The sequence below is a fragment of the Rhinopithecus bieti genome, unplaced genomic scaffold (assembly GCF_001698545.2).
Source record: "Rhinopithecus bieti isolate Rb0 unplaced genomic scaffold, ASM169854v2 scaffold_12049, whole genome shotgun sequence".
In the NCBI taxonomy this organism is placed as follows: Eukaryota; Metazoa; Chordata; class Mammalia; order Primates; family Cercopithecidae; genus Rhinopithecus; species Rhinopithecus bieti.
This window is the reverse complement of record NW_016807278.1, coordinates 3,186,852-3,204,895: the sequence shown is the minus strand read 5'-3', so window position 1 is coordinate 3,204,895 and position 18,044 is coordinate 3,186,852. Positions and strand designations below refer to the sequence as shown.

At 46.0% G+C, this 18,044-nt stretch overlaps 1 protein-coding gene and 1 long non-coding RNA gene across 4 annotated transcripts in view; one reads left to right on the top strand and one right to left on the bottom strand.

The window, feature by feature from the left end:
- Positions 1-840: 840 nt before the first annotated feature.
- PIK3C2B (phosphatidylinositol-4-phosphate 3-kinase catalytic subunit type 2 beta) overlaps positions 841-18,044 on the bottom strand; it is a 71,008-nt gene continuing 53,804 nt past the window's right edge. For 2 of the 3 annotated variants that reach the window (XM_017881025.1, XM_017881026.1), the window contains 11 exons: positions 16,892-17,028; positions 12,704-12,873; positions 12,052-12,208; positions 11,578-11,687; positions 10,457-10,658; positions 9,917-10,041; positions 8,162-8,279; positions 6,354-6,435; positions 5,863-5,969; positions 3,799-3,927; positions 841-3,226 (listed from right to left, as the gene is read on the bottom strand). In XM_017881025.1, the coding sequence (XP_017736514.1) occupies positions 3,038-3,226; positions 3,799-3,927; positions 5,863-5,969; positions 6,354-6,435; positions 8,162-8,279; positions 9,917-10,041; positions 10,457-10,658; positions 11,578-11,687; positions 12,052-12,208; positions 12,704-12,873; positions 16,892-17,028 (1,526 nt within the window). In that variant the 3' untranslated portion in view covers positions 841-3,037. Of the gene's footprint in view, positions 3,227-3,798; positions 3,928-5,862; positions 5,970-6,353; positions 6,436-8,161; positions 8,280-9,916; positions 10,042-10,456; positions 10,659-11,577; positions 11,688-12,051; positions 12,209-12,703; positions 12,874-16,891; positions 17,029-18,044 lie in introns of those variants that run through there. The other variant, XM_017881028.1, reaches the window with a different exon arrangement.
- On the top strand, positions 3,112-17,677 carry LOC108535190 (uncharacterized). The gene is made up of 3 exons (XR_001887160.1): positions 3,112-3,196; positions 13,598-13,722; positions 17,637-17,677. It is a non-coding gene; the product is annotated as an uncharacterized LOC108535190 (long non-coding RNA).

Below are 18,044 nucleotides of genomic sequence, written 5' to 3'. Positions count from 1 at the left end.
CGCACTCCAGCCTGGGCGACAGAGCAAAACTCCGTCTCAAAATAAATAAATAAATAAATAAATAAATAAATAAATAAATAAATAAATAAAATGATAGTTTCAGCTGGGTGCAGTGGCTCACACCTGTAATCTCAACACTTTGGGAGGACAAGGTGAGAGGGTTACTTGGACTCAGAAGTTCAAGACCAGCCTGCGCAACGTAGCAAAACCTTGTCTCTTCTAAAAATTACTTTTTAAAATTATGGGAGGCTGGCCAAGTGCGGTGGCTCACGATGGTAATCCCAGCACTTTGGGAGGCCAAGATGGGCGGATCACGAGGTCAGGAGATCGAGACCATCCTGGCTAACACGGTGAAACCCCCTCCTACTAAAAATACAAAAAATTAGCTGGGTGTGGTGGTGGGTGCCTGTAGTCCCAGCTACTCAGGAGGCTGAGGCAGGAGAATCGCTTGAACTTGGGAGGCGGAGCTTGCAGTAAGCCAAGATTGCACCACTGCACTCCGGCCTGGGCGACAGAGCGAGACTCCGTCTCAAAAAAAAAAAAAAAAAGAAAAGAAAATTATGGGAGGCTGAGGCAGGTGGATCACTTGAGCCCAGGAGTTCAAGACCAGCCTGGGAAACATGGCAAAACCCTATCTCTACAAAGAATAAAAAAAATTAGCCAGGCATGATGATGTGCACCTGTGGTCCCAGCTACTAGGAAGGCTAAGATGGGAGGATGGATGGAGTCCAGGAGGTGGAGGTTGCAGTGAGCCTAGATCTCACCACTGCACTCCAAGCCTGGGCGACTGAGAGACACCCTGTGTCAAAAAAATAAATAAAATTATCATTTCATTTTTTCCTCAAATGTCATTTATTAGAAAATACAATTCCCAAGAAAGGAGATACAAGGGATTCTGGGAAGTGGGAAGTAAACAGTACACAGATCTCTTTAAATCAGGAGCATACAGGGTCATAATAAAATGAGCTACAGGCACAGAGCCAGTAACACATTTATGGTCCGTTCATCTGGAAAAGTTTCACCGCCCACTCCCCTTCCCCCGCCGGAAGCAGCCAGCTTTATCCTTGGCATTTTAATTTTAGAGAAAATTTAAACTTCCGTGCTGCCCTGTGGCTTCGGTCAATGGAGCTTCTTTCTCCAGTTATGGAATGAGTCAACAAAACGGGGAGTTTCTGATCCTTGGAATTAGGGAGGGACAATTTACAGAATGTCCTCATTTCACTCTTCTCCCAATCAGGGGAAATATCTAGCCAATTCTGGTTTTAAAAGTTAATATCAAATTCCAAGTCCCTCCCTCTTTTTGGCAAGGAAGACAACCCTTTGGAGTGAAACACAAAAGAGCAAATGTAAAATCCATCTGGGGCCGGGCGTGGCAGCTCACGCCTTTAATCCCAGCACTTTGGGAGGCTGAGGCAGGCAGATCACGAGGTCAAGAGATTGAGACCAGCCTGGCCAACATGGTGAAACCCCATCTGTACTAAAAATACAAAAAATTAGCTGGGCGTGGTGGTGCATGCCTGTATTCCAAGCTACTTGGGAGGCTGGGGTAGGAGAATCGCTTGAACCCAGGAGGCAGAGGTTGCAATGAGCCGAGATCATGCCACTGCATTCCAGCCTGGTGACAAAGTGAGACTCCGTCTCCAAAAAAAATTAAAAAATTTTTAAAACCCATCTGGTAGGGAATAAAGAATATGAAGAGATAAGAGACTCGGTCTCAGTCTCTCCCTTTGGGCTCCTGAGCTTAGCTCCAGGGGAATAATCACCACTCCAATCCAGCCTCCTACTGACCAAAGAAAAATCATGGGGCAAAAAACAACAGTTTTGATGGAATCCCCCACCCCATGCCCCTTTCCTTCAGATAGGGCATCCCTTTGGCTCCAGACTAAATAGGTTTATGGCCCCACAGAATGAGGAAAAGTCTTATAAAAAGGGTGACAGAAATGGAGTTTGGGAGGGAAGCAGCACAGCAGAAAGAAGTGGGGAGTGATGGATGGTGAATGCTTTCCAGAGGCTACCTAGCAAGCAGTCACAGTGGCATCTGCAGCCCAGGGACCTCTTCCCAGGGCCAAGATGCTCTTGGGTGAAACTACATCTAAGGACTAAGTCAGCATTTTGTCCCACCAGAGAGAAATGAAGGGAAAGACCTATGGGGAAGCACCCCCAGCATATTCATAGAGACCAGCTGATCCCCAGAAGGCCCGGGAGAATGAAGGGGTAAGGAGTAGAAAATGGTATTCAGGGCAAGTCCTAATAAAGTAGGGAAGACAAAAGGAAAAGTCCCCCAAAAAGAGCATGGGTCCCTGAATACGGGTCCTTGGCAGAACCCCAATACGGAAGGCCCTTCCTTACACATGTAGGTATCACAGCGCTCTCCTTTGGAGGCAAAATCAGAAAGGCCCAGTGGCGCAAGCCTCAGTCCAGCACAGGCAGCCCTCCCCAACCCGTCCTTAGAGAGGGCTCTGGCCGAGGACCCGCTGGGCCCCTCCCCTAATAGTTCCTATAGCTAGAAAACAAAACAACAACAACAACAACAAAAAACCTAGGGAAAAGTCCAATAAGAACCTTAATCATACAAAAAGTCCAAATAGTCTTCCTCTCTTGCCTTCTGGGGCATAGGTATGTCCCTTCTCGCAAGGCTTCCTGTCCCAGTTAGGACAACATCACTATTTCATTTTTTAAAATAAAATAAAGATATCCACCCACCCACCCCCAAAATGCTACTTCATACAGCCCACCCCACACACTCCCCAAACCAAGCATTGCTCCCTTGACACAAGGTAAACTTAAAACTTTGCTGCAACCTCACAGCCTCCAAGGGGCTGCTCATCACAACCAACCCAGTTCAGTCTCCAGAGGAAGAGACAGCAGAGCATGTCTTACTCTCCCTGTCTCCTACTACAGAAGCCAGAATCACCTGGACCGAGCAGGAGGCCCGCCCAGGGCCCTGGCCCTTCACAAGGAAGAGTCTCGCAGGGGAGAGTCCTCTCCCCCAGCTCCCACCACCAGCCTGGGATCCTGGGTGGTGGCTCTGCTGGGCTCACAAGGTGCCATGGCTTCGAGATCCCAGTGCGAACCAGCCAGTCTTCTCCTGAGCCAGGTCCAGCTCTCGCAGGCGGATGTTCACCTCACCGAGGAGGACGTTCTCCCAGAATCCCTGCTCACTCAGCACACTCAGCTGGAGCTCCCGCTGCTGCAGGTCTCCCATGGGGATCCCATCATATACCAACTGCAAACAGAGATGGGTGAGGGAAGTGGTGAGAGAAGGAACAAGAAGAATCCAGAGGGAACCTGAGAGAGAGAGATGGTAAAGTCTGTTGGGGGTTGATCCAGCTGAGGCTAGCACTGACCCTGCAGAGTCCCAGGTCATACAGAAGGTACACAAGGTACACAGACTCCAAGGGAAGCACTAATGAACTCTGTTCTTTGCTCAGAGTTCAAGCAGGTGAGGGCTTTGTATTGGGGCCACTGCTCATTTTCAGCACAGGACCGGCAGGCTTCTCCTTCCCACAGGATAGGGCCAGACCCCAGCCATGAAATCCCAGCCCAAAAGGGCTGGCAAACTTTTTATGTAAGGGGACAGACAGTAAATATTTTTAGGCTTGATAAGCCATATGGTCTATGTTACAACTACTCAATCCTGCCATTGCAGCATGAAAGCAGCCACAGGCAACACCTACATCAGAAAGTACAGCCGTGTTCTTAATATGACGTCTTAATACGGTCTTCAATACGACTTTAGCTAGGAGAACAGGCACAGGTTGCCAACCCCTGCCCTACCCCACCATTTTCCCCACCCACCATCTCATTGTAGGTAGGATTGCAGGTTTTCCGGGCCACTTTGGTTTTCCTCTTAGTGGTTTTCTGAGGGTCAGGAAGGAGGTAAATTTTCACATAGGGGTCAGGGTCATTTCCATCCTGGAGCAGTTGCTACAATAGAATGAGAACCAAAAAATGTTAAGATTTTTAACATCTGTCTCTTCATCACCATTCCTGTGATCACACTCTGATCCAGACTGTCATCTGCCATCTGGCGTCTTGCAATGCACGACTAGTTTATTTGTCTGCTTTCAAGCTCACTCCATTCTGATAAAAATATCTACCATGGTAACACTGTGTCCTATTAAAACATCAATTGATTTGTCTATGATATCAAGTCTATACTTTTTATCCAAATCCTCGGGACATCCCATAATGTGCTCTGTTTTGAGTGAACCATCATGTTCCCATCTTCCTGCCATATCTACTATCCTTGTCTATTTTGTCATTTGGTCCACTTAACCCCTAAGAGGTAGAGAATGAGTCAGAGAGATTGAGTTGCTTGCTCAAGGGCAGCCAACTAGTGATACACCCAGCCTGATCCTTTTAAAACCTAAGTCAGATCATGTCATGCCTCTGCTCAAAACCCATCTCATTCAGGGAAAAGGCCAGGGTTCTTACTATCAGGGTAAGGTGCTGGTCCATCATACCCTCTCCAACCTCATCATCCACTCCTCTCGACTTTGCTCCATCAGCTTCAGCCACTGGCCCCTTGCCGTTTCTGACGCACCCCTGGCAGGCTCCCAGCTTTGAGCTATCCGATCTAACTGCTCCCTTTGCCTGGGACAGTCTACCCTCAGATGCATAAACATGGCTCCCTCCCTCACCTTCTCCAACTTGCTAAGACACCTCCTCAGCAATGAGGCCTTCCCTGACCACTCTGCAAATTCCACTCCCTTCATTCCATCCTAGCATTCCTTCTCTGCTTTATTTCTTGCCATAGCTCTTACTACCATCTTCTATGCCATATATTTTACTTATCTGCCTGTCTGCCCTTTCCAACTAGAATGTAAGCCGCCTGAGGGCAGGGATTTTGTTTTGTTTTTCCCCATACCCAGAGCTAATGTATCAGTATACAGCAGTCACTCAAACATTTATTGAATGAATGAAGAATAAATGGATGAATGTTCATGCTCATGAATGAAGAATAAATAGATGAATGTTCATGCTCCTCCTGCCATATCCCACTGCCCCAACCTACACAAAATGCCTAACATAGGATACAGCACAATGCAAGTATTCAAGTTCCCTTCCTGGCTGGGTGTGGTGGCTCACACCTGTAATCCCAGCACTTTGGGAAGCTGAGGCGGGCAGATCACCTGAAGTCAGGCATTTGAGACCAGTCTAGCTAACATGATGAAACCCAATCTCTAATTTAAAAAAATACAAAAATTAGCCAGGTGTAGTGGCATGTGCCTATAGTCCCAGTTGCTCAGGCTGAGGCAGGAAAATCGCTTGAACCCAGGAGGTTGCAGTAAGCCAAGATCGCGCCACTGCACTACAGCCTGGGTGACAGAGCAAAACTCCATCTCAAAAAAAAAAGTTCCCTTCCTCTTCTAGTCACAATGTTCTTAGAACTCATACCAAAAATTTAGTAATTATATACTGCCTTGATCATGGTCAAAGGATGTCACATGGCTGCTGAATCATTATAGCCAGGTAATGAGCCCCTTGGGCCTCTCCCTTATGATAATTATGATAATAATCATTATTCTAATAAAACCAGGCATGGTGTTAAGTATTCCACAAGCATTATCTCATTTAATCCCCATAATGACTCTATGAGGTAGGTGCTAACATTTTCCTCATTCTAATGAGGCTCAGAATGATTAGGTTACTTGTCAAAGACCACAGCTACAAAAAGCTGTATCATGTATTGCCTGGTCAAACCATAGGCTTGCTATGGTTATAGGTCCATGGTGGATGCTCAGTAGACTGTGGTGGTTACCCATATGACATGGGGCAAAGAAGGTCTGCCCAGACAAAAAAGTAGCTCAAGAAAGATTAAAAAAGAAAAAAAAAAATCAGGGCTGTGCAGGCACTTACCAAGCCCCGAATATGCATCACCATAATGAAGAGTTTATTGTTTTTGTAGGAGATGGACAGCTTCACCTCCCCTCCCACCTTTCCGACGGGCCGGGCCCATGTGCCATCTGTAGGGACAAACGAAACCAAGAAGGGTCAAGAGGCCAGGCAGGGGTTTCTGTTTTCTTTCTGAACCCCCTTGCCCCAGCCTCTCCACGTCAGGTTCCTGATACTCATGAGGCATCTACATAAGTGTAGTCTGAATGTGATTAGAGTTAACTGGGTTGGGATGGGTCTGAGGGTATAATCAACTGATTATCCACCCTGTGGGGAACCCAGGTAAGGAGCTATGGACCCCACAGCCTGAGTGGGAAACTAGATTCCCCGGAGAGTAAGAAAAGGAACAGGAGGCAAGTCAAGGAGAGAGAACTGAGAAGAGGTTGGGGCAGAAGCAGTTACCCTTGGGGTAGTTCAGAGGAGTTGGCAGAAAGGTCTCAGAGAAGATACTGTACCTGAGGACTTAGGAGCTGGGCTGGTGCCCATAGCCTTCTCATCCCGAGGCAGTGGGTGGAAGAAGGTGTACACCAAATCACACTGGAACAGAATCAGAAACAGGGCCACTCTTCAATAAGACGATGGCCCAATACAAAAAGGAAGGGGACTGTTCCAGATGTAAAAAGACTTAGGAAATATAACAACCAACAACATGCAGTTCTTATGTGGATTATAGTTCTAACAAGCCAACAGTGAAAGGAATTTGGGGGATGACAGAGAAATTCTGAATATGGACTATGTACTGGATAATATAATAATACTGTAGTTACGTTAAAAATAAGCCTTTATTGTTTAGAGATGCATACTATTTAGGGGGTACCGTATTATGATGTCTGTAATTTACTTTTTTGTTTGTTTGTTTGAGGTGGAGTCTTGCTCTGACGCCCAGGCTGCAGTGCAGTGGGGCAATCTTAGCTCACTGCAACCTCAGCCTCCCAAGTAGATGAGACTACAGGCATGCGCCACCACGCCCAGCTAATGTTTGTATTTTTAGTAGAGACATGTTGGCCAGGCTGGTCTCAAATTCCTAACCGCAGGTGATCCACCTGCCTCGGCCTCCCAAAGTGCTAAGATTACAGGCATGAGCCACTGCACCCAGCCTGTAATTTATTTTTAAATATTTCCTAAAAAATAGATGAAGCAAATATAGCAAAATGTTAACTGTTTAGGTGATAGATATAGAGGTGCTAATTATATTGTTTCTCTACTTTTCTGCATGTTTTAAAGTTTTAATACTAAAAAGTTTAAAAAGAAAAAACGGGCTGAGTGCAGTGGTTCATGCCTGTAATTCCAGCATTTTGGGAGGCTGAGGCCAGAGGATTGCTTGAGCTCAGGGGTCTGCGACCAGCCTGGTAACACAGTGAAACCCTATCTTTACAAAAAAATACAAAAACTAGCGGGGTGTGGTGGCCCATGCCTATAGTCCCAGCTACTCAGGAGGCTAAGGTGGGAGGATCACTTGAGCCTGGGAGGTTGAGGCTGCTGTGATTGTGCCACTGCACTGAATGACAGGGCAAGATCCTGTCTCAGAAAACAAACAAACAAACTGTGTGAAAATACTCACTTGAACATTAATACTGGTAAAAAAAAAAAAAAAAAAAAAAAAAAAAAAAAAAAAAAAAAAAAAAGACATACTCTAAATATCTTCCAAAAATAAAATGGTTAAGAATATGATACTGCAAGTTGGTGTTTGGGGGAGCAGATATTTAAAGTTATAGCATATGCCTACTATAAACGCTAAGGGAAAAAAAGCTCAGAATCTAGAGTTATACTTAAGGTATGACCACTATAAAACTGTAAAAATCATGCTTGCATATGGACAAATAGGAAGGAAACATGGACAATAGGGTCAGATGATTTGTTAAAGTATTTAATAATAGGATTCCTCATGACTTTGTTAGGGCCATTATAATACTACTTGTTTTAAAACAAAATCTAGGTTGATGATACATACTCAACCTGCTCAAAAAATTTTTTCCTCAAGGAGGAGCCTTCCTTTCTGAGGCTCTGCTCATTCTCATCACTCTCAGACCATGTGCCTGGATGCATTCACGTTTCTGTTTAATTGCATTTCTGTGCATAACCCTGTGAGGCTAGACCCACCCGCCTCCTGTCTTCTGCAGACTGGAGCATTGGTCATTCAGCCCACAGACCCCGAAGTCCAAGTCCTGTTCCTGACTCCTAGTGGCTCTGGATGCTTCCACCCCTGCCTCCCCAACCACCCCCACCAGCCTGGACAGCCAGGAGGAGAGGCAAGCCTACCCACCTCGGCCACCTCAGGGGCTGCATGGATCAAGTGCCAGATGTAACCGTTTAGCTCCTCCCTCCGCCGCTCGGCCACCGCCTCTCCCCGGGAGCGGCCGATCACGAAGCGACTAGGGAAGCTGGTGTGGCAGCATAGGCAGCAGGGATGCAGGAGGTGAAGATGGGGAAAGAAAATGGACACAATGGACTTTTTTCACACATTTCATTTGCATTTCCAGTCCCCTGGCACCCATTTCCCAGCAGCCTTCATTTCTAGGGACCCTCACAATTCCTCCTGTGCTGCACATCTGTGCCCAGGTCTGACACTTGCTCAGCATCTTACACCTACATTTCCAAGGGCCCCAGACAAGAAAACCAAACAGCTGGCCAGAGTCCTATGGCTCCCCAGAAATGCCTTGGGAGCCCTCAGTTTCTCCCATCAAAGTAAAAATCCTTTTTTTTTTTTTTTTTTTTTTTGAGATGGAGTCTTGCTCTGTTGCCCAGGCTGGAGTACAGTGGTGCAATCTCGGCTCACTGCAACCTCCACCACCCAGGTTCAAGCGATTCTCCTGCCTCAGCCTCCCCAGTAGCTGGGATTACACGCACCATTGAGCCCAGCTAATTTTTGTATTTTCAGTAGAGGGGGGTTTCACCATGTTGGCCAGGCTGGTCTCGAACTCCTTAGCTCATGATCTGCCCACCTCTGCCTGCCAAAGTGCTGGAATTATGGGTGTGACCCACTGCACCCAGCCAAAAAATTCATTTAAAAAGTTGTATGTTTGTTTTGAGACTGAGTCTCACTTTGTCGCCCAGGGTGGAGTGCATTCACGTGATCTCAGCTCACTGCAACCTGTGCCTCCTGGGTTCAAGCAATTCTCCTGCCTCAGCCTCCTCAGTAGCTGGGATTATAAAAGCATGCCACCACGCTAATTTTTGTATTTTTAGTAGAGATGGGGTTTCACCATGTTGGCCAGGCTGCTCTCGAACTCCTGACCTCAGGCAATCTGCCCACCTCGGCCTCCCAAAGTGCTGGGATTACAGGCATGAGCCACTGCACCTAGCCTGAAAAGTAGTTTTTTAAAAAATTGCAGTAAAATACATATAACATAAAATTTGCCATCTTAACCATTTTTAAGTGTACAGTTCTGTGGAATTAACCATATTCACATTGTTGTGCAACCATCGCCACTATCCCACTTCATAGCTCTTTTCATCTTGCAAAACTGAAGCTCTGTATCCATTAAACAACCACACCTCTCCCCCATCAGACCTGGGCAACTAGCTTTCTACTTTCTGTCTCTAGGAATCTGACTACTCCAGGTAACTCAGATAAGTGGAATCACGCTGTTTTCGTCTTTTTGCGACTGGCTTATTTCACTTAGCAGAATGTCCACAAGGTTCATCCACGTTGTTACCCATGTCGAAATTTCCCTCCATTTTAAATGCTGAATAATATCCCACTGTATATACATATGACATTTTGCTTATCCATTTGAAAAATGGTGTAACTCTTTAAAAAATTAGAAATGTTGAAACATCAAATTCACCATGCCTTCCCTTCTGGTCAGTGGGCTCAGAGTGAGAGCTCTTGCGTGCAAGGAGAGCTTGGCCAGCAGGGGGAGCACTTGTCATCAAACTCCATACCAGGCCAAGCAAAGCAGGCAGATGTTTAGTCCAAAAGGGTATTTTCTGCCCCTGCAGTCCTGCCCAACTCCCATCCCGTATCCTTTCCCCCTCCCCGGCATCCCTCTGTGCAGATGGTAAAGGGGGCAGCTACCTGGGCAAGTGTGAAGAAGGGAAGAGCAGCCGCAGCTTATTGTGTAATTCCTGGAACTCCTCAAAGGTCCGCTGGATATACGTGGCCTCGTGAGTGTTCTCTCGCATCACCTTTACCACATATATCTGCAAAGGTCCAGATCTTAGGGTGTACCTGCCGAGCACTCTGCACCCAGTGAAGGGGGTAGGAAAGGTCTGGAAGTGTATGTATGTGCTGAGGGGAGGGGCACGTTCCAGAAGGAAGAGGGCAAGAGTCTCTCCAGTGGAGACAGATGATAGCACATACACAGGAATCTAAAAGCAGACTTCCCACATATGTCGCCAGGATCCTTGACTCAGAGGGAATAACCATCCAATTCAGTTCCCCAATTCTAGGCAGGTCACGTGAGCAAAGGAGAGGGAAGTGGTCCAGGACTGCTCCCAGCACAGGATGCTTGGTCAACTCCTGTGCCCACTGTGCAAGTGTGAAAAAAGTCAGGACCCCAATAAACCAGGGTCAGCAGAGAGCAAGAAAGGGGGTCAGATTGGAGAAAACACTTACATAGCCTTTGTTGGGGTGGAAGATTTTCTCATGGCGGCAGAGGAAAACATCACTGATTCGGCCAGAGCTCTTGAGAGTGTGTGTTCGGGAGGCAAAGGAGAGGGTCAGCCGGTCATCTGAGCCCGTGAACTTCATCTGAGCCAGATTATGGATGAAAAAATTGAGCTTTGTGGCTACACTGCCCAGGCTGGACTCAATCAACCTGGCAGGAGGATGAGAAAAGAGGATATAACTATGAACCCAAATTCCTGCTGCCTCGACAGGGGTGTTCCAAGGAATATTACTGACTACTGAGACTAACAATCAGCTCAGCTCAGACAAACCATTTTTCTGTGTCATATCCCCATAAAGCAAATGATTGGCACACAATTATCTCATGCAATTTGCTCATGTGAACCCTAGGGTCTTATCTCCTCCCCTGGCTGCCCACCTGAGCCAAAGACCATCAAACCAAGGTAGAAAGGAACTAGGAACCCTGTGTAAATGTCTAAATATCATGGTCAAAAAATTTCAAGGTTCAGTACAATAGAACCTCACCAAGCACTGTTGAATCTAGAGATTTCAAATCAGAGGGAGAGGTCCTGTGTTAGGAGACCTAACAGAGAAAGTTTAATTCTCTGAGTTCCAAAAAGAGTGGAGAACATTATCTGCGTGGACAACATTTTGTAGGCATTCATAGATAAACACATCCTTGCCCTCACACACAGCATGCCTAAAAACATTGTCAAATATGAGGAAACAGAATCATGGAACTCTACATTTTGGCAAGGGGGAAGGGTCTGACCAAGAAAGTTAAAAATTATTTAAAAAGCCACATTATACCTTGCCCCATAGGCAAAGTATTTGACTGGGACCTGGTGAGAGTGTAGATAAGAGTGATGGCAAATACCCTTGTGTGCAAAGGGTAGCATCAAAACACAGATGGGAAACCAAGGCTGAGAGAAGCAAAATGATTTACCTAAATCACGGGCAAAGTTGGGACATTATATCCACGTGGTCAGTTCTAGGCTCTAGCATCTGAGCTAAGCCTTTCACCTTTCCCCAATCCTCCTCCTGCCAATCCGGCGGGCTGGGAATTACTCAGGGTGGGCAGTGCTGATTCGCTTAGGGAATCATGTTACCTAGTGAAGTAGGTAGTGGCATTGGCCTCTGTGTCCTGAGGCCTCAGGGCGTCGTACACATACTTGAGGTCCTCCAGGTCTGAGAGCTCAGGGATCCCACAGGACAACATCTAGAAGGAGCAGAAAGAAGAAGAGAGGGTGCCTGTAACAACAGAGAGTTCTTGCTGCTTCACCACCCTTAGGCAAGGTTTTCTACAGCTAGGCTCCCTAACCCTTCTAGAGGGTGGTAGACAGATGCTGTGGGCAGTGGCCGGAGGGCCACAGGAACTGAGGGGCTGGAACAGGGAGTCAGACACCTACACAGACATCACTGTCCTCAGGTAGTCTGGGTCCCTGCCTTTATCTAGAGCAGGCAGGTATTCAGTTGGGGCTCAGAGAGGTAAATCTCTAGAAATCCTCTGCAGCAAGACAGGGAAGTCTTAAAGATGGTGCCAGGTAATAAGAAGGTGTTCGGAAAGGGATGGAGCTCCTCACCAGGCCCAGAAGATTGAGGAAGAGGTGGGTGTGCTTGCGAATGAGGTTGTAGGCTTGGCAGCAAAGGTCAACAAAATCATGGAAGCGGCTGGAAGGCTTGTCACCCCCATTGATGACATACGCCATGTCCGAGGTGAAGACAAAGGGGGCACGGTCCCTGAGCCAAAGGGAACATACAGGTAGAAGGAGAAGGTCAACATGGAGGAGGAAGCCCACCATATGGGCTGCATCAGGGGTCAGTTTTCCTCATCCCTGATCACATAGACACACTGGATAGATGGGGCTCTAACTTTTTCTTTGTTCCTTTCCTACCTTAATCTTAAAAGATCTCTATATCCTTCATTGGTTCCTTATCTGTGAGCTGGCAATGTTTTTTTCTGGAGATCTGATTGCATTCCTTTTTGCTACAGTTTGGGTTCATTTCCCTTTGTTCAGTCCTTGGTAGGGAAGAACAGCTGGTCCCTACATTCTTCTGCAAGGCCCTGCAAAGACTTGACCTCTTTATCAGTCTTCTCTCCTCCAATGCTGCTCAGCCCTGGGACCATGAACTGAGGCCCAGCTGCTTCCGTCATGGGCTTGTGTTCCAGCTCTGAACCACTGTTGCTCACCTCCTTGCCCTCCACTCACACCCTGGCTTCAGGAGATCACTTACCGCTTGATGTTGCCAAACATCTGGGCATGGCCCAGGAAGCGGCCAAAATCAATGTGGAACATGTGACCAGTGGTCTTCAGCATAATGTTGTCGTTATGTCGGTCACAGATGCCCAAGACGTACGTGGCCACGCAGCAGCCAGCACAGGAGTAGATAAAGTTCTCCACAGCCTGAGAGGGGTCAAGGCAGATGGGAGGAGAGCATATAAAGCTGGCTTGGAAGGACTCCAGGGGCCACAGCCAGACAGAACTCAGCCAGCCCTGGCCTCTCTCTCTTTTGTGAACTCCAACAGTGTCTCACATCTGTCTGTTCATCCTTCATCATGTACTAACTTACACACACAGAAACATCTCCCATGTGTTATGGAGAAGATGGAGGTCTATATATATATATATCTTCACCACTTCATCTGAATACCATCTTCTCTTTTCTTTCTTCTAGGGAGATTGGTTGGAAAGACAGTGGACTGATCCAAGAACCCAGACTTGATCAGCCCAGACTGAGGGGACCTTAAGAGATGGGAAGACTGACATTTACAACTTCCCCAAATGGCCATGATGATCTTAAGTACAGCCACTGAGGCAGCCAACTTAAGAATCTTTTCCTGACCCTGCTCAGAATTCTGTCATCCTTCTTTCTGCCCCAAATAAAATTCCCATTTCCAGAGTTCTTGGTAACAGCTAAATGCTAATCTAATTAAAGTCACTGCACTCCAAAGAAGAGCTGAGGCAGCTTAACACATCTAGAGAGTGTTTTACACTTGAAAATCAGACATCTCTAGTTGGCAAAATATGTTAGAGATATTTCTGAGTTTAAAGCAGGAGAGGAGTGGTGAGGGGTTGACTCCATCTTATTTTGTCTGGTCAACATCCATCCCCTTATCTGTCTTTCCAGGAAGAAAAAATACATGGAATGAGGAAGCAGACCACTCCTGCCTTCGAAATCCTCTTCGTGAGGTTTGTAGAATTCCTAAGAACTCAGGAAAGACATCAGCAGAGGGCAATGACCGTCATAGCCAGGTAGGAATGCATGAAATTAGGAATGAGGGAAAGCTTACTAGATACGGAATGCCCGCCCTCCTTGCCTCCTTCCATAAATTTCCACCCATCATCCTTCAATGACCTCAAGTCTCATATCTTTCCAGACCTTCCCAGCTCACACTGACTCCTTCTCTGAACCCCTACAGATGCACTGTCACCTCCGTTCATACAGTATTTACTTGGTCCTTTCAGTCCCATGGGGTTTAGAGATCTGTTCTCCTAACAGCTTCTTGCCTATTTCACACGGCCTATTGCAAAACTAGCTCCACACAGAAGGCACCCACCCCAGCTACTTGTCGAACTACAACCTGATGATGGAGCCACTGGAAACTAAGAATGGAAAGGTTGTAAAGAAATCACAGCATTCACCTGCTGGAAGAAAAAGACTATTTCTAAGAAAGTAAAATAAATGGATAAAAGCACTTAAAAAGGAGCATAATGCATAACTCCCAGTCTTGACCTGGATCTCTATCAAATCCTCTCCCTGTCACAGATGCTCTTTCTACCTTAAATGAATCCTATTTTGGCTGAGAAAATAGTTGTGTGCCTGTGGGTAAATGACTAAACTCTTTTCACCTCCCTAAGTTATACAGGGTGTTAGCCGCTTACTGGCAAGAAGTCTCACTCTATAAAGGGGCATTCTGCCTCCTCATTTAAGGGTTTCATGTGTAGGGTGTGGGATACTCTCTTGCTGAGTAGGTGGCCAAGAGAAAAATACCTCGTTTATTTCTTCTGGAAGTCATCAGATGAAACTACCAGCATTGCTGGGGGTGGTGGCTCATGCCTGTAATTCCAGCACTTTGGGAGGCTGAGGTGGATGAATCTCTTGAACCGAGGGGTTCAAGACCAGCCTGGGCAACATGGCAAAACCCCATCTCCATAAAAAATAGAAAAATTAACCGCGCATGGTGGCACACGCCTGTAGTCCCAGCTACTCAGGAGGCTGAGTCAGGAGGATCGCATGAACCCAGGAGGTGGAGGCTGCAGTGATTATACCACTGTATTCCAGCCTGGGTAAGAGAGTGAGACCCTGCCTCAAAAAGAAAGAAACTACCAGCATTATTCTTGCAGAAAGGTTAGAAGGGCAGAGAAGCTATCTTTGAAAGACTGAGATTAAACATGAACGTGCAGAGTTAGTTTCTGTGTGTGTGTATTCTCACACATTCTTCTGTGCATTTATTTTTATATTATATTTTTGTACATTTGTACATTTATTATTATTTCCATACATTTACACATATATGACTATTACATTGGCAGGGAGTAATCATAACTCCAGCACCTAGTACAGTGCCTCTGCATATGGGTGTTTAGTATCTGAAAAATGCATGTTAGTCTAAAGAGTAAGTATATGTGGGGGTTGGTAGCAGAAAGGAAAAAAATCATTACTCCTCTCCAAAGGTAGAGCGTCTTGAAATGTATAGCATAGAGCAGCAGAGTTTTGAGGAATGAGAAGGGAAGAAATGACTTTCCAGGTAAAGGAAATAGTATTGCCTACAGTACTGAGGAAATGAAAGTAGTAGCCCTCGCCTATGATCCAGCTAGTAACCTAGTTGGAGCATAGGTTAGCATAAGATGGTAGGTTGCAGTGGATGGGATTACAGGAGTCAGCAGGGCTGCATTATAAAAGGCTCTGTACGCAATGCTATGGATGTTGGACTTAGCTGTTAGGACACAGGAAGGCTTTGAAGAACTTATCTGCATTAAAAAAAAAAAAAAAAAAAAAAACTCTGAAATCAAGCAGAGGCTGGCTCTAGATGGAGGAGAGGCATTCCAGTGGTTCAGGGGACTGACAGCAAAGAGCTGAACAAAATCAATGGTAACAGAATGGAAAGAAGAGGATAGGTTTGAGAGATAGATGGGAAGAAGAATAAACAGAGCTTGGTACAGAAGTGAGATAGAGGGAAGCATCAGGAAGACCGTGGCTTTGCTTGGGTAAACGCACAGAGAGTGTCACACAATTGACTAACAGCAAACACAAAAAGCAGGTTTCAAGAGGCAAAGGAGAGACAGCGGGCTGTTTTGCCTACACTGAGTTTGAGACGTGGGTGAAACATAAGTGGAAAAGTCCAGCAAGAAGGTGGCTACAGAGCCACCTGGAGGAAGGGAAGAGGGCTAGAGGAATGGCTTCAGAGGTCATCAACATTTAGGTGGTAGTTGAAGTCATAAGACGATGAGCTGGCGCAAGAAGAGTGCAAAGAGGGCCCAGCAGACCAGGAATTAAGCCCTGGAGAACACAAACACTGAAAGCCATTTAAGATCATCTAATTACACATTCACTGAACAATGTTCTGATTATACCTTGGCTGCCCATGCTGGTTTTCCCTCCAGGATAAAGTACATTGATCAATATAAATTAGTATTTGGGTACCTTGAAGTTAAAATTATATGATTAGCATTCTGGCATATAGCCAGTCTCTTGTGAGTTTGGTTATTGTGATTTGTTCCTTCCCAGTGTCCCTACTTCCCTCAACCTAATTAACCGAGAGACTAGAGTTGTGAGGCTGGGAACAGCCCATGGACCCTAGCAGGCTACCAAGGCCCTACCACCCAGGAAAGCTCCACTTCTAATCTAATCTTTGTTCATCAGGAACCAGCCAGCCCTCTTTTCACTCGTCTGTCTCATATCTAACCTCAATCCTAGCTTTGAGTTACAGCCTTGCCACACATCAGCTCCATAACTAGGAGTGAATGAGTGAGTCTTAATTCACAGCTATGAAAAGAAGGGGCTGGAATACAATGATCTCTAAAGTCTCTTCCAACCAACTCTTATTCTAGAAAGTACCACTGAACCCTCTAAGAACACAAGGGAACTTGAACAGGATCCACAACTGGGAGGGATACAGGTAGGTTCTCAAAAGCTGGCACTTCCTCCAAGGCTTAATCTGCCAGAGGAACTCAATGAAAGTTTCTCAGTCCAGTATCAGGGGCAGTCCAGTATCAGAGAATTTTCTCAGCCAGCTTACAAGAGGCATCTGAGTGAGTCACCCCTAGCTATTTGGAGGCACCAGGCAACCAAGAAATGGTAGGTCCTTCTGCCAACAAAGCTGAGCTGTCTTCTCTGAGCAAGTGCGGGTCTTGTGGTTAAAGAGTTGTGTGCTGGATCAGGCACACGTACCCCAGACGCACTCCCCACCCCCAACCCTACCTTCTCATACTCGTCCTCCCCAGGGTTGTGTTTCTGCAGCCAGTCTGCCAGGGGCCGGTCCTTGAATGAGCCGGTCACCCCATGCTCCACCTGGATCTTGCGCAGGGTCTCGGCATTAGGGATCATCTCCACCATCCCTGTGAGGGGAGAAATGGGGGTCACATTACAGACCAGAATGAAGGTGACTGCAGGGAGAGGACTACAAGGACGGTGCTCATGCTCCTCTATAAATTAAGCTGTAAGGCATTTGGACTAAGTCTGATAATAACAGGAAAAGAATAACCATAGAAAGAAAGGTCATTCCCACATTTCCTATTCCATACTGTGACTTTTTGGTCTCTCCAGTTCATAGCTGCTGCTCCCTTTGTTTTTAGCTTTTACTATAGGAATTTAAAAGTACATATAAGAATAAAAAGAATGGTGCCATGAATTCACATGTAACGATCACCCAGCTTCAAAAATTGTCAACATTTTGCTAATCTTGTTTGCTAATCACACAACCCTATTTCTCCACTCCCTGCCACCTTGGTTGGAGTATTTTAAAGCAAATCCCAGATACTTTATTTCACTCATAAATATTTCAAATGTCATTAACAAAGACACCATGCCATTGTCACATCCAAAAAATTAACAGTCACTCTTTAATCTAACTCAATCTATATTCAAATTTCCTCCATTGTCTCTCTCTCTCTATATATATATATATGTATATATATACACACACTTTTTTTTTTTTTTCTCACAGGGTCTCACTCTGTCACCTGGTCTGAAGTACAGTGGCACCATCATGGCTTACTACAGCTTCGAACTCCTAGACTCAAGCGATCCATCTGCCTCAGCCTCCCGAAGAGTTGGGACTGCAGACACATGCCACTGGACCCGGCTAATTTTTTTATAATTTTTATTAGAGATGAGGTTTCGCTCTGTGTCTAGGTTAGTCTCAAACATTCCTGAGCTCAAGCAATTCTCCCGTCTCAGCTTCCCAAAGTGCTGGGATTACAGGCATGAGCTACCATGCCTGCCCCAAAAACTATTTCCTTACAATTGGTTTGTTTGAATCAGGATCCAAAGTCTACACAACACGCTTGGCTGTTACGGCGCCAAGTCTGTTTCACTTTATAACAGTCTCTCTCCCATGCCTCCCTTTTAAGGC